Source organism: Pygocentrus nattereri, chromosome 23 (assembly GCF_015220715.1).
Source record: "Pygocentrus nattereri isolate fPygNat1 chromosome 23, fPygNat1.pri, whole genome shotgun sequence".
Lineage (NCBI taxonomy): Eukaryota > Metazoa > Chordata > Actinopteri > Characiformes > Serrasalmidae > Pygocentrus > Pygocentrus nattereri.
The window spans coordinates 8,957,345-8,972,657 of NC_051233.1; the positions used below are offsets into that span (position 1 = coordinate 8,957,345).

Sequence of the window (15,313 nt, forward strand, 5' to 3'; positions counted from 1 at the left end):
AGCCATACAATCATCGTCTCGCTTTCAAAAGCATGCCTGGACTACTTATTATGCAGTTTGGGTTTTTCCTTGTGAACCGCCCTCATTACAACGCAAAAAAGCAATGGTTTAAATTTGTTACATTACATGAGTGTGTGTTAGTAACACACTACGATAAATCTGTGTCCAGTGAAAGTAGAAATGAATGAAGCCACTGGGCTGTGCAGCGCTCTCCCATGTTTCCTTTTTTATAATAGATTGTGATCCATCTGATTTATTTGTTCAGGACAAGACAAAAAAAAGACAAAGTACTGCACATACATTCCAGGCTGAACATGACTTTGACCCTTTAGCCTGAATGTAATTAGGCAGTTAAAACATGTTTGGTGTATAAGGTTGGTGCTTCAGTTTGGTCACAGGAGCTACATAGCTAACATAATTAGCATAACTAATTAGCACTGTGTAAAGTGCAGGCCTGACACATCACACAATTCCACAAACTGTGTCAAGATTTGAAATCATTTCAAATTGATCTGCTTACGTGAGCTATTGGGCTAAATTAGCTAAGAGCTAATGGAAGCATATTTACGCTGTTTAGCAGAATCTGCAGTTACCACTCCAAACAAGTAAAGCAAACAAACAGACTTGCGTATTTGGTTGGTTACGTACTGTAATCTATAAACATGGACAAAAGTATAGTAGGAAAACAGTAGCAGCCATCTAGACGCCAAAATTCTGTCTGTACTTTTGCCCATTTTTAGAGCTAACAGTATGTACAGAGTTGGGTGGGACTAAATTTGACATAGGGGGCATCACACCAGCAGCAATGAGAGCTGGTGATTTCCGGTGTCAGTAAAACCATGGCAACCAATGGTCAGCTGGACTTCAGAAACGGCCACAGGTGATGAGCGATTTGGGCTTCAAGTCTGAATGCAGGGTTACACCACTGTTTGTAGACACTGCTTGTGGACAGGTGTTTGTAGACCCGTCCCTACTTGTCTTACCCACCTGTCGTAGGATCCTACTATAAGCGATTAACTTCATTTATGAGCGCGCGATCCACCTTAACTGTAGCAATAAAATAATAAGTTGGCTTATTATTACATTACCTATCCCTCCTAACATGGAGGCTTACAGTGTTTCCACGCAGTTATACTTTGTAGGTGTGACGCACATTAAGGCACATAAGAAATTTCTCCACAATGTCATCAAATAAGACCGTGATGATCCATAGCGGGAGCCTGCATGACCTCAGGCTCAGAGGAACGGTGCAGCAGTTAGCCAGCGAGCTGTAGATTATGCAACACTAGAGCTGTGTCCATGATCTCCTTGTCATAAGATAAGAACATTACTTTCAAAATAATGTATGTTTGCAAAAATCAGTGAAGCTGATAAGGTAAAATGACCATTTTATAAACACAATTCCGATTTTGTTGACAAATCAGTAGCCATGTTTACAACCAGCCTAATAATCCATTAATAATCCGACTAATATCTCAATTGTAATAGAACACGACCATGTAAACACCTCAATCAGAAGGGTCTAGTCCAATTGAGGCCATTGGGAATACAATTTCTATCCGATTGAACGAGGTGGGTAATCCTGTAAATAATCAGTTAGATAGAAGAATAACAGCCGTGTAAACGCCTGAATCCGATTACATCCCAATCAGAAAGTTTACGTCCGTTCTGCATGTGCGTCGCGTCATAGTGAAAGTTTATAACGATCAACATGGCGGAGCAGAAGCTGGTCTGCAGAGGAGACAAAGTTTATGCACTGATCTTTAAAAGACGGCGGTGGGACGGACGTCCAGCTTATGTGTCTCAGAACACGACAGCCTTCTTTAATAAGTACACATGAAGGTTGTTTTTCTGAATCTGAGGTCAGTTTAAAGTAATTCAAAACGTAAACAGACCAGCTGAAAACTCTTCTTACGCTGACTGGACTCACGTGATGTTCGCGGTCATGGTAACATTTACTCTAAGTGGTTCTCCACACAAACGTGTAATTTTGGACTGGATTACTTGTAGTGAGCATGTAAATGAAGATTTTCCATCAGATTGTTACGTACAGACAGCATCTCAGTCTTAATCTGTAATCTGAATGTATTCAATGAGATTGGCAAAAATCTTTTCAGGCAAACACAGCCACTGTTTTCTGTTTTTATTTACAATTTCCATACTGTACCAACTTTTTTAGAGTTAAGGCTGCAATGACTTGTTTTTATTAAATATAATGAAAAAAAAATTCTTAAAAACAACCAAGATAATGCCATAAACGGCTAACATCAAGTGATGTTCTTGTTAATTTTCTGATTTAATTTGACAGTGCGACACCACTGGTTGTTGTTACAGACTCAGTAAACAGTAAAATTGGCCTAAAGCTACTTTTTATGATACATCGCTGTTGTCGGAAGAAAACCTCACATCTTCAAAATGATAACCTTACAAGAGAAGGAAAAAACACTTTACTTTTAATGGACGTCAGTGGAAAATTACATTTTTCCAAGTGATTTTGGGCCGTTTCTTTTGGTCCATTCATCATCAACGTTACACACAATGCAAAGGACAACAGGCATTTTCAAATTATTTCTAAAACTGAAAAATGAGGTTTTCTTCTGACAACAGCGAAATCCACTCGGCCAGTATGCAATGTGCTCATGAAAGCATATTATGACGTAATTTATTGCAATAATGATAACAAATGGTCATACAGTCCACCCCTACTCCAGCTTCCATCACTGGTCTCAGAGGACTCAACATCCATACTATGGTCAGATGCCATTAGTAAATGGAGAGCGACTCATCTGTCCGATTAGACTGCAGTGGGACAGATTTAATTACGGTTCTGCCGGGTGCCATTTCTGCTGTGTCTAGCGACGTCCATCTAAAGCTGGGGTTTACCAGCGGTCCGGCCAGAGCGTCTGTATGGAAAGCCTTTAGTCCCATTCGCTCAATGCATCTCACCGCTAATCTTGTTACCCTGCTAAGTAGCCAGCTTCAGTCAGCCAGAGGAAGGCAGCCAGATTTGATTACTGCACGCGTCAAAATCGGGAGACATATCGATCCAGAAGCTTCAGTAAATTTTTTTTTAAATGCTACACGATTACGGCAGGGCTCATTTCAGAGATAAACCCATAAGCTCAATTCTTCCGTGATGGACAAGTGGATTTTTTTAAAGCTTCCTAAATAGATCCATCATAAGTCAAAATCACATAGAGCGCTGTCAGTGGTTAGAGTTAGCATAAGAGCTATATTTGAACTTGCAGGCCGCGGTCTTTGAGCCGAAACATGCCCAGAAGACCATAATTACAGACTGGGCTCTGTGGTAGAGGGCTGTTTGATTGGGGCTTGGTGACCACAGGTCAGCTGCTCTGTGTGTATGTGTAGGCCTCTCCCTGTGGTCAGCTTATGCTACTGTGCTGTACTTTTACTAGCTGTCTATTGCAGACCACAAAGCCATAGACAACTAAAATACACTTTTCTGGTGATTTAGCTCTTTGATACGCTGAAATAAATGCCTGTTCTACGAGGCAAAACTATTCACCACACATATGACACCATTCATACATATCGGGCTTATTACTGGAGGGGGCAAATGACGGGCCTGAAAACTCTCTAGCCTTGCACTGAAACCTCTTTTTCCCTTTACCTGACTTCAATATCCACTAAAATACACAAACTGACTTGGCAAGGGACAGCACATTTATTTATATATCACTTATAATATCCCTCGGTCATTTAACTAAACTGCATATGTCATCAGAATGCTTTCCTTTCAGGTTCACCTATCAGGCCATAGTGCCATATATTAAAGCAACTGTTTGACCAATTGTCAAATTTCCATTAGAAAACAGTTACTGTAGTTCGATTGGCTGAGCTGTATTTGAAGCTGTTTTAAAACCTTCAATATACACACACCTATTACCACCTCATAACAACTGAATTCTGTATTGTTATGTTGCTGAACCAGGCATCAGCATGTATATGAGGTATATAGCCCGAAACACGAACCCAGCTTGGTTAAAACGTAGTTTTCAGAACTAGAACTAGGCTCAACAAGTCAGATAGCTAACAGGCTAGCCTCCAATAACATAGAGGGATACATGAAATAAACATCATTGCTGTCGGAACAAAACATTGCATTTCCATTTTTGCAGTCTTTTTCTTCCATAATTTGAAAATACCAGCAAAGCTGGTACTTTGTCAAAATTTCATGTCGAAGAGACGAATAGAAACGGTTAAAATCAAGTTGAAGTCAAATATTTTACACTGACTTACATTCAATTTAAGTAAATAAAATCCTGCTCTAAATGAACCAAAACTTTTGGCATAAGAGCTGTTTATAGTGATGATTATAAGTTAAATAAATAAATCATTTATAGAACATTTGCTATTTTTATCATATCGTTTGCTGTAGTTTCTTTTTTAACAGCAATACGCCACAAAAGGCTGTGCATTACAGTGATTTTACTATGCTGCCTAACATACATCTTAGATGTGGTAAAATCACCGCAAAGCATGACGTCTTATATTCCCATTGTGAATGACAAAAGAAGTTAATCAGCCAAAACATGTTTGATATCCTGCCCTGCGATGGACTGGCGACCTGTCCAGGGTGTATCCTGCCTTCTGCCCGAAGACTGCTGGGATAGGCTCCAGCACCCCCCCCGCGACCCTGACGGAGAAGCGGCTTAGAAAGTGGATGGATGGATGGATGTTTGATATCTAAAGGCAAATGTAGCTGACAAGTAACAGTAGATTATACTCCAGCATTTGGCATTATGCAAACAGCAGTACTACAATGCAATTTGTCTGTACCTCTGTCCATTTTTATAGAAATCAGTGTGTCATTCAGTTTCAGAAACCACATAAGCCACCTTAGCAAGTGTCAGAAGCCACATAAGCACCTATGTGAGATTACTGGACTGCTTAACATGGCTTGAGGCAAGCGAGTGATGCTATTTGCTATTTACTGTTTTAAGTTTTAACCCAGTTATTTTAGGATCACAACTGTATTCAGAAACTGGTTGATGGACTATAGCATGCCTTTATTCTATTGTCAGTTACCATTATACTCCGCTGTTCAACTGTTTGTATGTGGTATAATGGACTATTAGTTACACGTATATGCGTATATGCCAGGCATCCCTAATATTTTTTACAGATTCCATGTAGAAACAACCAGGCCCAGACCAGACGGCTGTGTGTGTGCTGAGAGTTGAGTGGTGAGTGGTGACTCACTCGTCGGCGGAGGCGGTCTCTCTCTTCACGGATGGCGCTCATGGTGGCTTTGGTGCGGTTTAGGTCCTCCTCTTTGCTGCAGAGCATCGCTGTCAGGCTCTCGTTCTCCTCTCTGAGCCCCGCAAGCTCCTTCTCCCAGCGCACACGCTCCTCACATAGACTCGGGTAGAAATCCCTGCCCAGGGCTCCCTCGATCTCCTCTACTGTCTGTGTCATACAAATACAAACACCAGCTTTCTGTCTACTTTACTTGACAATCAGACTAACCAAGATACCTTGTAAAGACGTACAAATGCATCAGTTTGAAGGCAAATATCCAGAAAAGAAGCTTGCATTACAAGATGCTAATTAAGGGGAACTGTGGAAGTCAAGGCAAGATCTAGAAGACCAAGAAAACTTGAATAGAACTGCTTGTATGCTGGCCTGGAAGGCAAAGCGAAACTCCCATATGACATCAAAGGACCTGTAGAAAGGTGCAGCTGACTGAGTAGTGATGCACAGTCCTACTGTGTAGTGTTGCTTTGGAAACAAGTGGCAGTTTGAAAACAAGTGTTGTGGACTGATAAAGTAAACTATTTATCTATTTGCCCAATCACCAAATTTATGTTTGGAGAAAAAAGAACAGCATTTGATGAAAAGAACACCATGCAAACTGTTGAGCGTAAAGTGTCCAAACAATTACTGTTTAATTTTTTTCTGTTTTTGATCAAATATAAAAGAACTGCGCATTAACATTATTTTTATATGCATTCTAATCACATAATCAGACAATATTTGGGTCATTTTTCCATTTAAATGGGTCATTTTTCTAATCAGGCCACAGCTGAACCTAGTATTGAAGGGTTTGGAGTGCTGCTTGAAGTCATTTCGTCTAATGACAGGAGGCTGGAGACAGTCTGTCACTCAAAGAATGGTGCTTGGCATGTCACTCATGCCTAGACTTTCCAATGGAGACTGACATGGATCCTACCTATGGAAGGAACAGCTGCTAGGGGATTAATAAGATATTGAAGAATCTTAAGGTGGTGATTTAGCAGCATCAATTCTGCAACATTAGAATGGATTACAGATGATTTTGATACTTGATCAATTACTAAAATCTGAGGGCATGGAAGAAAAGATACTGTTTGTCGATGTTTGCTTTCGATATGGCACATCGTTATCCTCCTTACAAAAATCGCCTGAACACCACCACTTTTAGCTCTGCACTTAAGGTTTCAGGAGGCCTAACTAGCAAAACCAAGTGCATATTGTGGCCTCATGTGTACAGTTCAAAAGTGTTTCTCAAATCGAATGATATTCTTGCCTATTCAAAAAAAAGAGTTGTTTATTGGAAATGAAATACTTCAAAGTTTTTCAAATCAATAGCGTTTGCCGTTTAATGTTTATTTGGTTAATCATTGACATCACTTGTTTTTATTGCCTATACTGCACTATTGTGCAAATAGTCTCATCTGGTATATCAGTATATTCAGTTGACAATGATTTTGATTTGTATGCTAAATAATCGTTTTGTCTCTGTTCTACTTACACTTTAATTTAAAAAGTTCATTAAAAAAAATCATTTAAAAAATAATTCAAATTGGGACAAAAAACCCTACATTCTAGGTGTGTTTTTGTTTTTGCCTCATGCTAGTTAAATAACATACTTAACATACTAAGCTACTGTCGGAACGAAACCTCCTAAACATTTATATGAAAAGGAAAAACATACTTTACTTTTAACAAAAGTCAATGGAACCAGACATTTTTCCAAGTAATTCTGGGCATTTTTTGGGTACATTTATCACTAAATGTTTAGAAAATATAGACGGCGGATTTTCAAATCATGTCTGAAACTGAAAACTGGAGTTCCGACAAACAGCAACAGCAATAAGCTTGGAAAAGTTATGAAACAACAGCCATTTTAGGTCAAATTGAAATACAGTAGTAGTGTTGTATCAAACTCAAGTACACTATATTTTAGCTATATTTAGTTTGATTTTAGCATCTTAAAGCCTTAATCGAGCTGGATTAGTTTTACCAGAGGAGATTCAGTAATTTAATCTGTGCACGATTTGCTTGGCCGGTTCATATGGGATAAAGGATCTCTAATTTCCCCGTTACCCCAAATAGCCCAGATCGAAACATCATCGCATCAGGCTAGTAAAATGGGTTCATTTAAGTTACTAAATGCCACCCAACAAGACCAATAATGCAATATACTGCAAAAGGTGCTTTCAAGTTCATTTTCCTTCCCCTCGTAATTCAGCCCTCAGCAGAAGTGTGGAACTCAGTGGTCTCAGCATGACCTTGAAGATTAAGGAATTGGGTCAAAGTGAGCTGCACTGTAGCTGTTAGCCTTGTCTTCAGGTCACGAAAAAATAAAATAAAGGGAGCTGTCATTCCCTACAAAGCTGAAGTCGGCTTTTTATTCAAATTTTTTTCCATTCCACCTTAAATGGTGCAGCAGTTCTCGCATTCTGGCATGTACCAAATGTAACTGCTGCACCGTTTAAGTCTGTTCTCTTATACCTGGTTTTGTTATTACATTATTGAGATGTCAATTTGAGCAGGACTACTATTACTGAGGAACCTCTGAGCTTGAGAATTATAGAAGGTTCACTCCTGAATTAATATTTATCAGATCTGCAAAAACTATGGACATGGCAGGCTGGCATTCAATTAAAATCACAGATCTTGTCAATAATCACTCAAATTACAGTACATTATGTAATCCTAATCCAGCTCAAATAGGGCTTAGTATGTGTTTTGCCCCTAACACATGCATTAGCACTTCTCTGGCTGACTTCCTGCAAAACATAGATATTCAAATGTTCATATATGTCCACAAAACACATCTACCTCCATTTTTGTTGATTAAAAAAAAAACTACATTATTTAAACAGTTGCTATCCTTTAAATTGTGTAACGATTTCATGATGAATGGACTAATGGAATGGATACTCCAAAATCACTTGAAATAAAACTTCTTTACATTAACTTTCATTAAAAGTTTAGGAAGTTATTATTTTGGAGATATTAGATTTTCTTTGGACAGTGATGATCTGCTGTTTAATGCTTACATAAGCACCCTACTGCTAGCTCTGTACTGAGCACTGTTGCTGTACAGCACAGTTGAGCTCCTCATTCTGTACGTACCAGGGTCGGCAACCCAAATGTTAAGAAGAGACATTTTGTCCTTTCAACAAAAATAAAATCACCTTGGGAGCCAGAACATTTTGGCCCAATTCCATTTCTTCTTTTTACTCCTACCCCTTGGAACTGAATTACAAGGGGTAGTGGTTGAAATCTTGCCCTATGAAATGGAACAACCCATAAATAAAATTGGAAAAAAAAAACAAAACATTGCATTAACAGCTACTAGCGCTGTTCTGTAGGTGACCCGGCCGTCTTCAGTGACAGCAGAGAAGGGAAGGCGGGGGTTTGGGGGTATAAGATAATCATTTATTATCGCCCGCCGCTAATTCTTTGGTGATACGAAGCTGAAGTCAGCCATTCCCCAGCTTCTTGTTCGAATTTTCCCGTTCCACCTTAAATGGTGCAGCAGTTACATTCTGCCGCTTCAGGTGTCCACACTGCTGGAGTATTTAAGGTGGAACAGGAAAGTCAGCTAGCTAGCTACGAAACATTAGCATGCTATTAGCAATTTTTTTATGCTTGCTATGAAGAAACGACCATAATACATTGAAACAACATTAAACTAAGATAATACAATGGTGTCATTTTTAACAGAGAAAATTCTCATATTTGTGTGTTTCTTTCGTCGTTCGCGCAGCCATCATGCAGTTTTTTCTTTTTAAATAAAATGTACATTTATTTCACGCAGTTACTGAATAATTTGCCTTATGATTTGGACATGTAAATTCAGATGGTCAAACCAAAATATACCCTGGAGAATAAGAGGTTAAAAAGCTATTTTTTCTGCTAAATTTTAGTGCCTGATTTCTACTTTCTTGTTGAGTTTATCAGAAAATCATAAAATATAAAATGTGCCATAACTTTTGCACATGCCACATTTGATGTATTTTCCTATGTTAAATTCAGCAAATAAACAGCAACAGCTCATTAAATTGTGCAGAAGTGTGCTCTCTGTAGAGGATAGGCACTTATTTTCAACTTATACCTGACTGTAGGTTTTTGAACGATGCCAACCACTTTAATTTGTGCTGAGTGTGTGATGAACAGGGGTCAATTTTCTGGTACAGTGTATTTCTCTGAATAGACTGAGCCTAGACTAACATGAGGTTGTGTTATTGGTGATTTGCCACTGAAAATGACAAACAGTCCAGGGCTACGCTTAATTGGTATCTTTAAAACCTTTACAGGTTTTACAGAGGGAAGCAGAGTGAATAAAGGGTGAGTCACCCACCTAGAGTAAACGAAGGCTTCATTACACAGCCCTTAAAGTGTAAAAGTGACTCAAAACCAGTAATGAGGACCACCACAGCGAGACGAGAGAAATAAATGTCATATTAACTCACTGCAAATGCAAATAACGTTGGCTTTAATGGCAAAAACTGGGAATATTGCCACTGTCAGCACATTTCACTATGACGACGACTCCTTTCAGCCCTAAATTATATTCCAGGGACATGAAAAATATGATTGGGCTGTATACCTACTTTACATGCAACTACAACTGATACTTATATTATATATTAAAAAAAAAAGTGAACTTATTTCACTAATTGAACATTCAGTATATTAGCCACAGTTTTTTTCTAAAGGCTTTTGTGTCTTGCTAATTTACCTTAATGGCCAGGTCACAGTGCTGGCTGGCCGTGGTTAGTTGCTCAATGTGTCTGTCCACCTCAGCCACAGACAGACTGCAGGCGCTTTTCTTCCGGCCGCAAACGACACTCTCCAGGCCGGTCAGCACCCGCTGGAGTTCCGAGTTTAGGTCACTGCAGTTGTCTAAAAGGGGATTAGAGGACACAGGCACACCACACAGTACCAGTAAGACTCCTTTTAAACATCACACCACTTTACCTGAAACTATCAGTATACATCACTTAGAAGATGAAGAAAATTTAAATCCTTCATTTCGTCAAGCATGTAGTGCAAATGTGTTTTGCTGCTTGCTTATTTCTGGTACCGCGGTCTGTTTTGGCACATGCGCAGACTGAGAAATCCAAAAGAAATCAGAGTAAGAGTTCACTGAGAAATCTGACTACTGAGCTAAAATCCAGCTCTCTTTATCAGATTTCTTAACTGGATTTCTAGACCTTACTCCAATCTCAGATATTGAAGTATGCTGTTTACATGACCATTTGACCAAGCAAGATGACTGCAGAAATCCGATTGTGACCTCTTTATTGAGTGATAATACAGTGTTCAGAACCATCTCAAAAATCCATAAAAAAAAGTGTTGCTATTAATATTCTTATAATTGGTATACAGTTTTCTGCTGTTAGGGGCAGTCATAGGCTGGAGGTTAGGGAATCAGCCTTGTGAAAGGAAGGTCGCTGGTTCGATCCCCTGAGCCAACAGAACATGACTGAAGTGCCCTTGAGCAAGACACCTAACCCCCAACTGTTCCCTGGGTGCCACGGACAGGGCTGCCCACCACTCCGGGCCCACCACAAGTGTACTCACTGGCCCCTAGTGTGTTTGTGTGTGTGTGCATGTATGTGGGTGTTTAACTGCATGGATGGGTTAAATGTGGAGGTCTAACGTCTCTGTTTACAAACACAGCTGGTCAGTGGTTGTAAATTGTAAATTATTTTCTCAAATAATTTTCCCAAATAAGTGGATTTGTTTCCTGACACAGACCTTGCTAGAATACATTTTTAAAACTTAAAAAGAGACTTGATATATTGTTACTATCTATATTCTACTGCTGTGTAAAGGGCACTGTGTGCATTTTTAAAAACATGTGAACACATTGAAATTTCATGATCCATCAAACTGTACTGTTCTCTAAAAACCTGACATAAAATCAACACGTTGCTGTCAGAGATTTACACCTTGATTCTTCCTTATTTGCTTCAGGATGTCCAGCTTATCTGTGTCTATCTGCAACTATTCCTGCATTTGAAGTCTCATCAAGATGGTGGGCTTGTGGCAGAGTTTTGTTAGCTTTTCTTAATACTACTAGCAAACGCAGCAAGCAGGCAAGACAATCAAATGTTTGAGGCTCAGAATCTGCCTGGGTCAAAGATTTACGCCCAAGCTGCCAATCAATAGTCACGTCTACCCTACAAAATAAATATTGATCTGGGGTCGAAGACGGAATTCATTTCACTACCTGCAGCCAGCAGTGAGTAAATATGCATGCGCGCACTGCTGAAGTCTCCCGGGAATCATCCTGGACACATAACTCCAGTATAATCATAATCACAGTGCTTCACTCACCAAGCCTATTCAGAGTGAGGCAGTCAGTGAAAAAGAATACAGCATGTGACAAATCAATGACATCATCCATCGGATTACAGCTGGGTAGATAAGTAGGAAGTCTTAGCTTTCAAGCTGAGAACAAGAGGACTGATTTCATTCAAATCAAAACAGGTACAGTGTGTTCAACTGCAAACTGGTGGATCAGACGTGCTAAAACAATCGCTTCTCTTCAACAGAGGAACCGAGGGCGGGGGTTTGTGTATATCGCTGTTGTCTGAAGAAAACCTTGTTCCTCCAAAATGGGAATTTTACAGGAAAAGGAAATACACCTTACTTTAAATGTAAGTCAATGGAAACAGATGTATTTCCAAGTATTTTTGGGCCTTTTCTTTTGGGGCATTCTTCATGAAAATTACACACAATGTAAATGCCAACATGTATTTTCAAACTATGTCAAAAACGGGAAAATAACAAAAATAGTTAAGCGTGTTAAGCATCCATACACATGGTAACTGAACTATCCATGCTCTGCCCTCAAATGCATTATTTTATAATTACTTTTGCTGGGCTGGACAAGCTTCAGAGAAGGTCCAGAAGAAATCTCAGTGAACCTTAGGAGAAATTGTAGCATGTAACTTGTCAAAACCACTCATATTTAGTGGGCCTCACTCTGTACACATTGACCATTTAATTGATTAAAATAAGTACACATCCTTTTATTTCATCATATATTATTTTGGCTGCCATTTTATAAAAGCAATAAGCTGTGATTTTATCACGGGAAGGGTGGTCCTTGGCATGCCGCGAAGCAGAGTGCCTAAAACCCCCTTCCCAGTGACAAAACTGCAGTAAACCATCTACTGCGAAACAACTGTAAACCATAATCCAGCGACACAACTGTTCAAAATAATGCTGTTTGATATACTTACATGATACATTTTCTGCATTTTGAAAATTTGAAATTTATTTCACAAAGCTGACATCCTTACAAGTGTTGCGTCTGAGTTTCAAATGAGTTGCAGGATGCTTCATATCGCACAACTCATGTAGGTTTCAAGCAGTTGAAGCTGCATGAAAGTTTTACCAAAGCAGGCAGCCTAAAAATCGCAGCTGTCACCAGCAAAAAAAAAGCATCTTCTAATCTCACATAAATTATTTCTCACTCATGGCTCATTCTGTGGAAAACGGAGACTCCAAACTTTCAATCCACAACATATTTGCATTTGCAAGTAGAAGACGAGATATTTCATTATGATTAAAGATCTTTTGATTTGCCATGATTTTGACATTGAAATAATAACAAAAAAAAATTATTAATTAAAAGCTTAAAACTGATACAGAATGAAAACTAAACGTTAATATATTTCTTACATAACTATCTAAATAAACACATAATAACACAACTCCATCTGAATAGTACAGTGAGATGCAATTCTAAGGGTTAAAAGTGCAAAAGCAGCAAGACAAAAGTACGACTGTGGAAGCACAATAGCTGCTTCCTGTCTGCCAGAGATGGCACATTTTTGTGTATAGCCTGAATGAGGACGAAAAACAAAAGACCTGGCGCAGGGAAAAAGATTTTAATCAAAGATGAGGGTAAAGAACAGAACAACTCAATGAGCCCCTCTTTAACTGTCTTGTAGGAAAGATAGCGGTGAGCATGGGGACCAAAGCGATAGCACCTTTTAGAAGAAGAGAGAAGCGTGACTGCCATGGAAAACATTTCCAAATCAATTTTCCATTCAGGGCTTAGAAAAACACACTCAAGAGCATGCATGGACACACTCCACACACACTGAACCAACCCAAAGCGGCTACCGGTCTGTATCTGTCTAACGGACGCCACTGGATCAATCAAACAGTTTGCTTTTGACTTAACGCTCAACCGCTACCCACTGCAATGAAGCCAATATATGAAAGATTATGAATGCTGGATTGTAGTCAGGGCTTTATATAATGGGTTTCTGCTTGGCCTACAGAACGGCAACTAGATAATAGCGCAGAAGATGAGATACAGACATGCTCCTGTCGATGGTGAGACAAAAGGTCACCCCAACAGAAACCAATGACAATCAGACGTCCTTTACTTACATATTCCCCCTGAGTACTGCAACAGATAGAGATGCGGTCACCTCTTCAGTAAATGACTCTTGCAAATGCAATCAGTGTCAGTGTTTCTCAAAATTGCCTTCATGATACTGAAAAGTGAGCTAATTGAGAGAGAAAGCTAAAAAATATATATATGTATATTATTTTCCCAACTATATTGTAAGTTTTTCTCCAGAAAGATAGATTTATATCAGAGCAATTACCAGTTTTTGGCATAATTTGAAAATACCCGTTGCTCTTTATACTGTGTACAAATGTCATGATGAATGGACAAAAAAAAAAAAAAAAAACAGCCAAAAATGACTTGGAAAAAATTCTGGTTCCGTGAGGCACACCATGCATTTCTGAACATGGGGTAGATATCATCAGTAACTCTGACCAACTGCACGTTTCATTCCAACGAGCACATTAGTCCTGTTTCTTTTTGGATTTAGAGGAGATTAGATCAGATTAGATTAAGTGACCCTTATTAGTCCCACAATGGGGAAATTTCTCCTCCGCATTTAACCCATCCGTGAAGTGAAACACCACATACATACTAGCATTGAGCACACTTGCCTGGAGCGGTGGGCGGCCCTATCCAGAGCGCCCGGGGAGCAGTTGGGGGTTGTGTGCCTTCCTCAAGGGCACCTCAGTCACTTACTGTCGGCTCAGTGAATTGAACCGGCAACCTTCCCGGCACGACTGTATAGCATGTGAAATGTTAAATACTGATAATTGTATTAATACATTTTAATGGGAGTTTTTAAATGTGACACTACAAGCACATTTTGTCCAAAAACATTGTGTGGCGTGAAACTTTCTTGATACAGTATTGTTCTCATATCACCCACCCCAATTTCACAGTGTATCAAACCGACTCAACCTACCTAATGATTTTGCTGCCTTTAATATTTTGCAGTAAAATCACTCTCTGATATGCTACACGGGCAAAAGTATTAGGACACCTACACATTACACCCACATGAGCTTTCATGACATCCCATTATAAATCCATAGGCATTAATACAGAGCTGGTATCCCCTTTGCAGCTTTAACAGCTTCCCCTTAGAAGCACAGAATTGTCCAAAATGTCCTGGTCTGCTGAAGAATTATATCCTTTCAGTGAAACTAAAGGGTCTAGACCAACCCATGAAAAACAACCCCACAGCATTATCCCTCCTCCACCAAACTTTACAGTTGGCACAATCCAGTTAGGCAGTGTTCTCCTGGCATTCGCCAAAGCCAGACTCGTCTTTCAGACTGACAGATAGAGAAGTGTGATTTATCACTTCACAGAATGCATTTCCACTGCTGAGTCCAGTGGCGGTACGCTGTACACCTCTCCATCCGACGCTTGGCATTGTGCATTTTGATCTTCTGCTTGTGTGTAACTGTTCAGTCATGGAAACACATTTTGTGAAGCTAATGTACAATTTTTATTTATTTCTTTGCTGATGTTGCTTCCAGAGGCCATTTGGAAGTTGTTAGTCAGTGATTCAACAGAGGATAGGTACTGAGAGCTTCAGCACTTGGCAACTTCGCTCTGTGAGTTTGCATACTCTAACGCTACATGGCTGAGCTGTTATTACTCCTTGTTGCTTCCATTTCACAATAATAGCACTTACAGTTGTCTAGGGCAGATCTAGCAGGGAAGAAATTT

The 15,313-nt window shown here is 39.4% G+C and overlaps 1 protein-coding gene across 3 annotated transcripts in view; it reads right to left on the reverse strand.

Annotated features, from left to right (window-relative positions):
- The window catches only part of mcc (MCC regulator of WNT signaling pathway), a 185,819-nt gene that overhangs the window by 67,707 nt on the left and 102,799 nt on the right, over positions 1-15,313 (reverse strand). For all 3 annotated transcript variants that reach the window (XM_017702946.2, XM_017702949.2, XM_017702948.2), the window contains 2 exons: positions 9,977-10,140; positions 5,224-5,430 (listed from right to left, as the gene is read on the reverse strand). In XM_017702946.2, the coding sequence (XP_017558435.1) occupies positions 5,224-5,430; positions 9,977-10,140 (371 nt within the window). The remainder of the gene's footprint in view (positions 1-5,223; positions 5,431-9,976; positions 10,141-15,313) is intronic.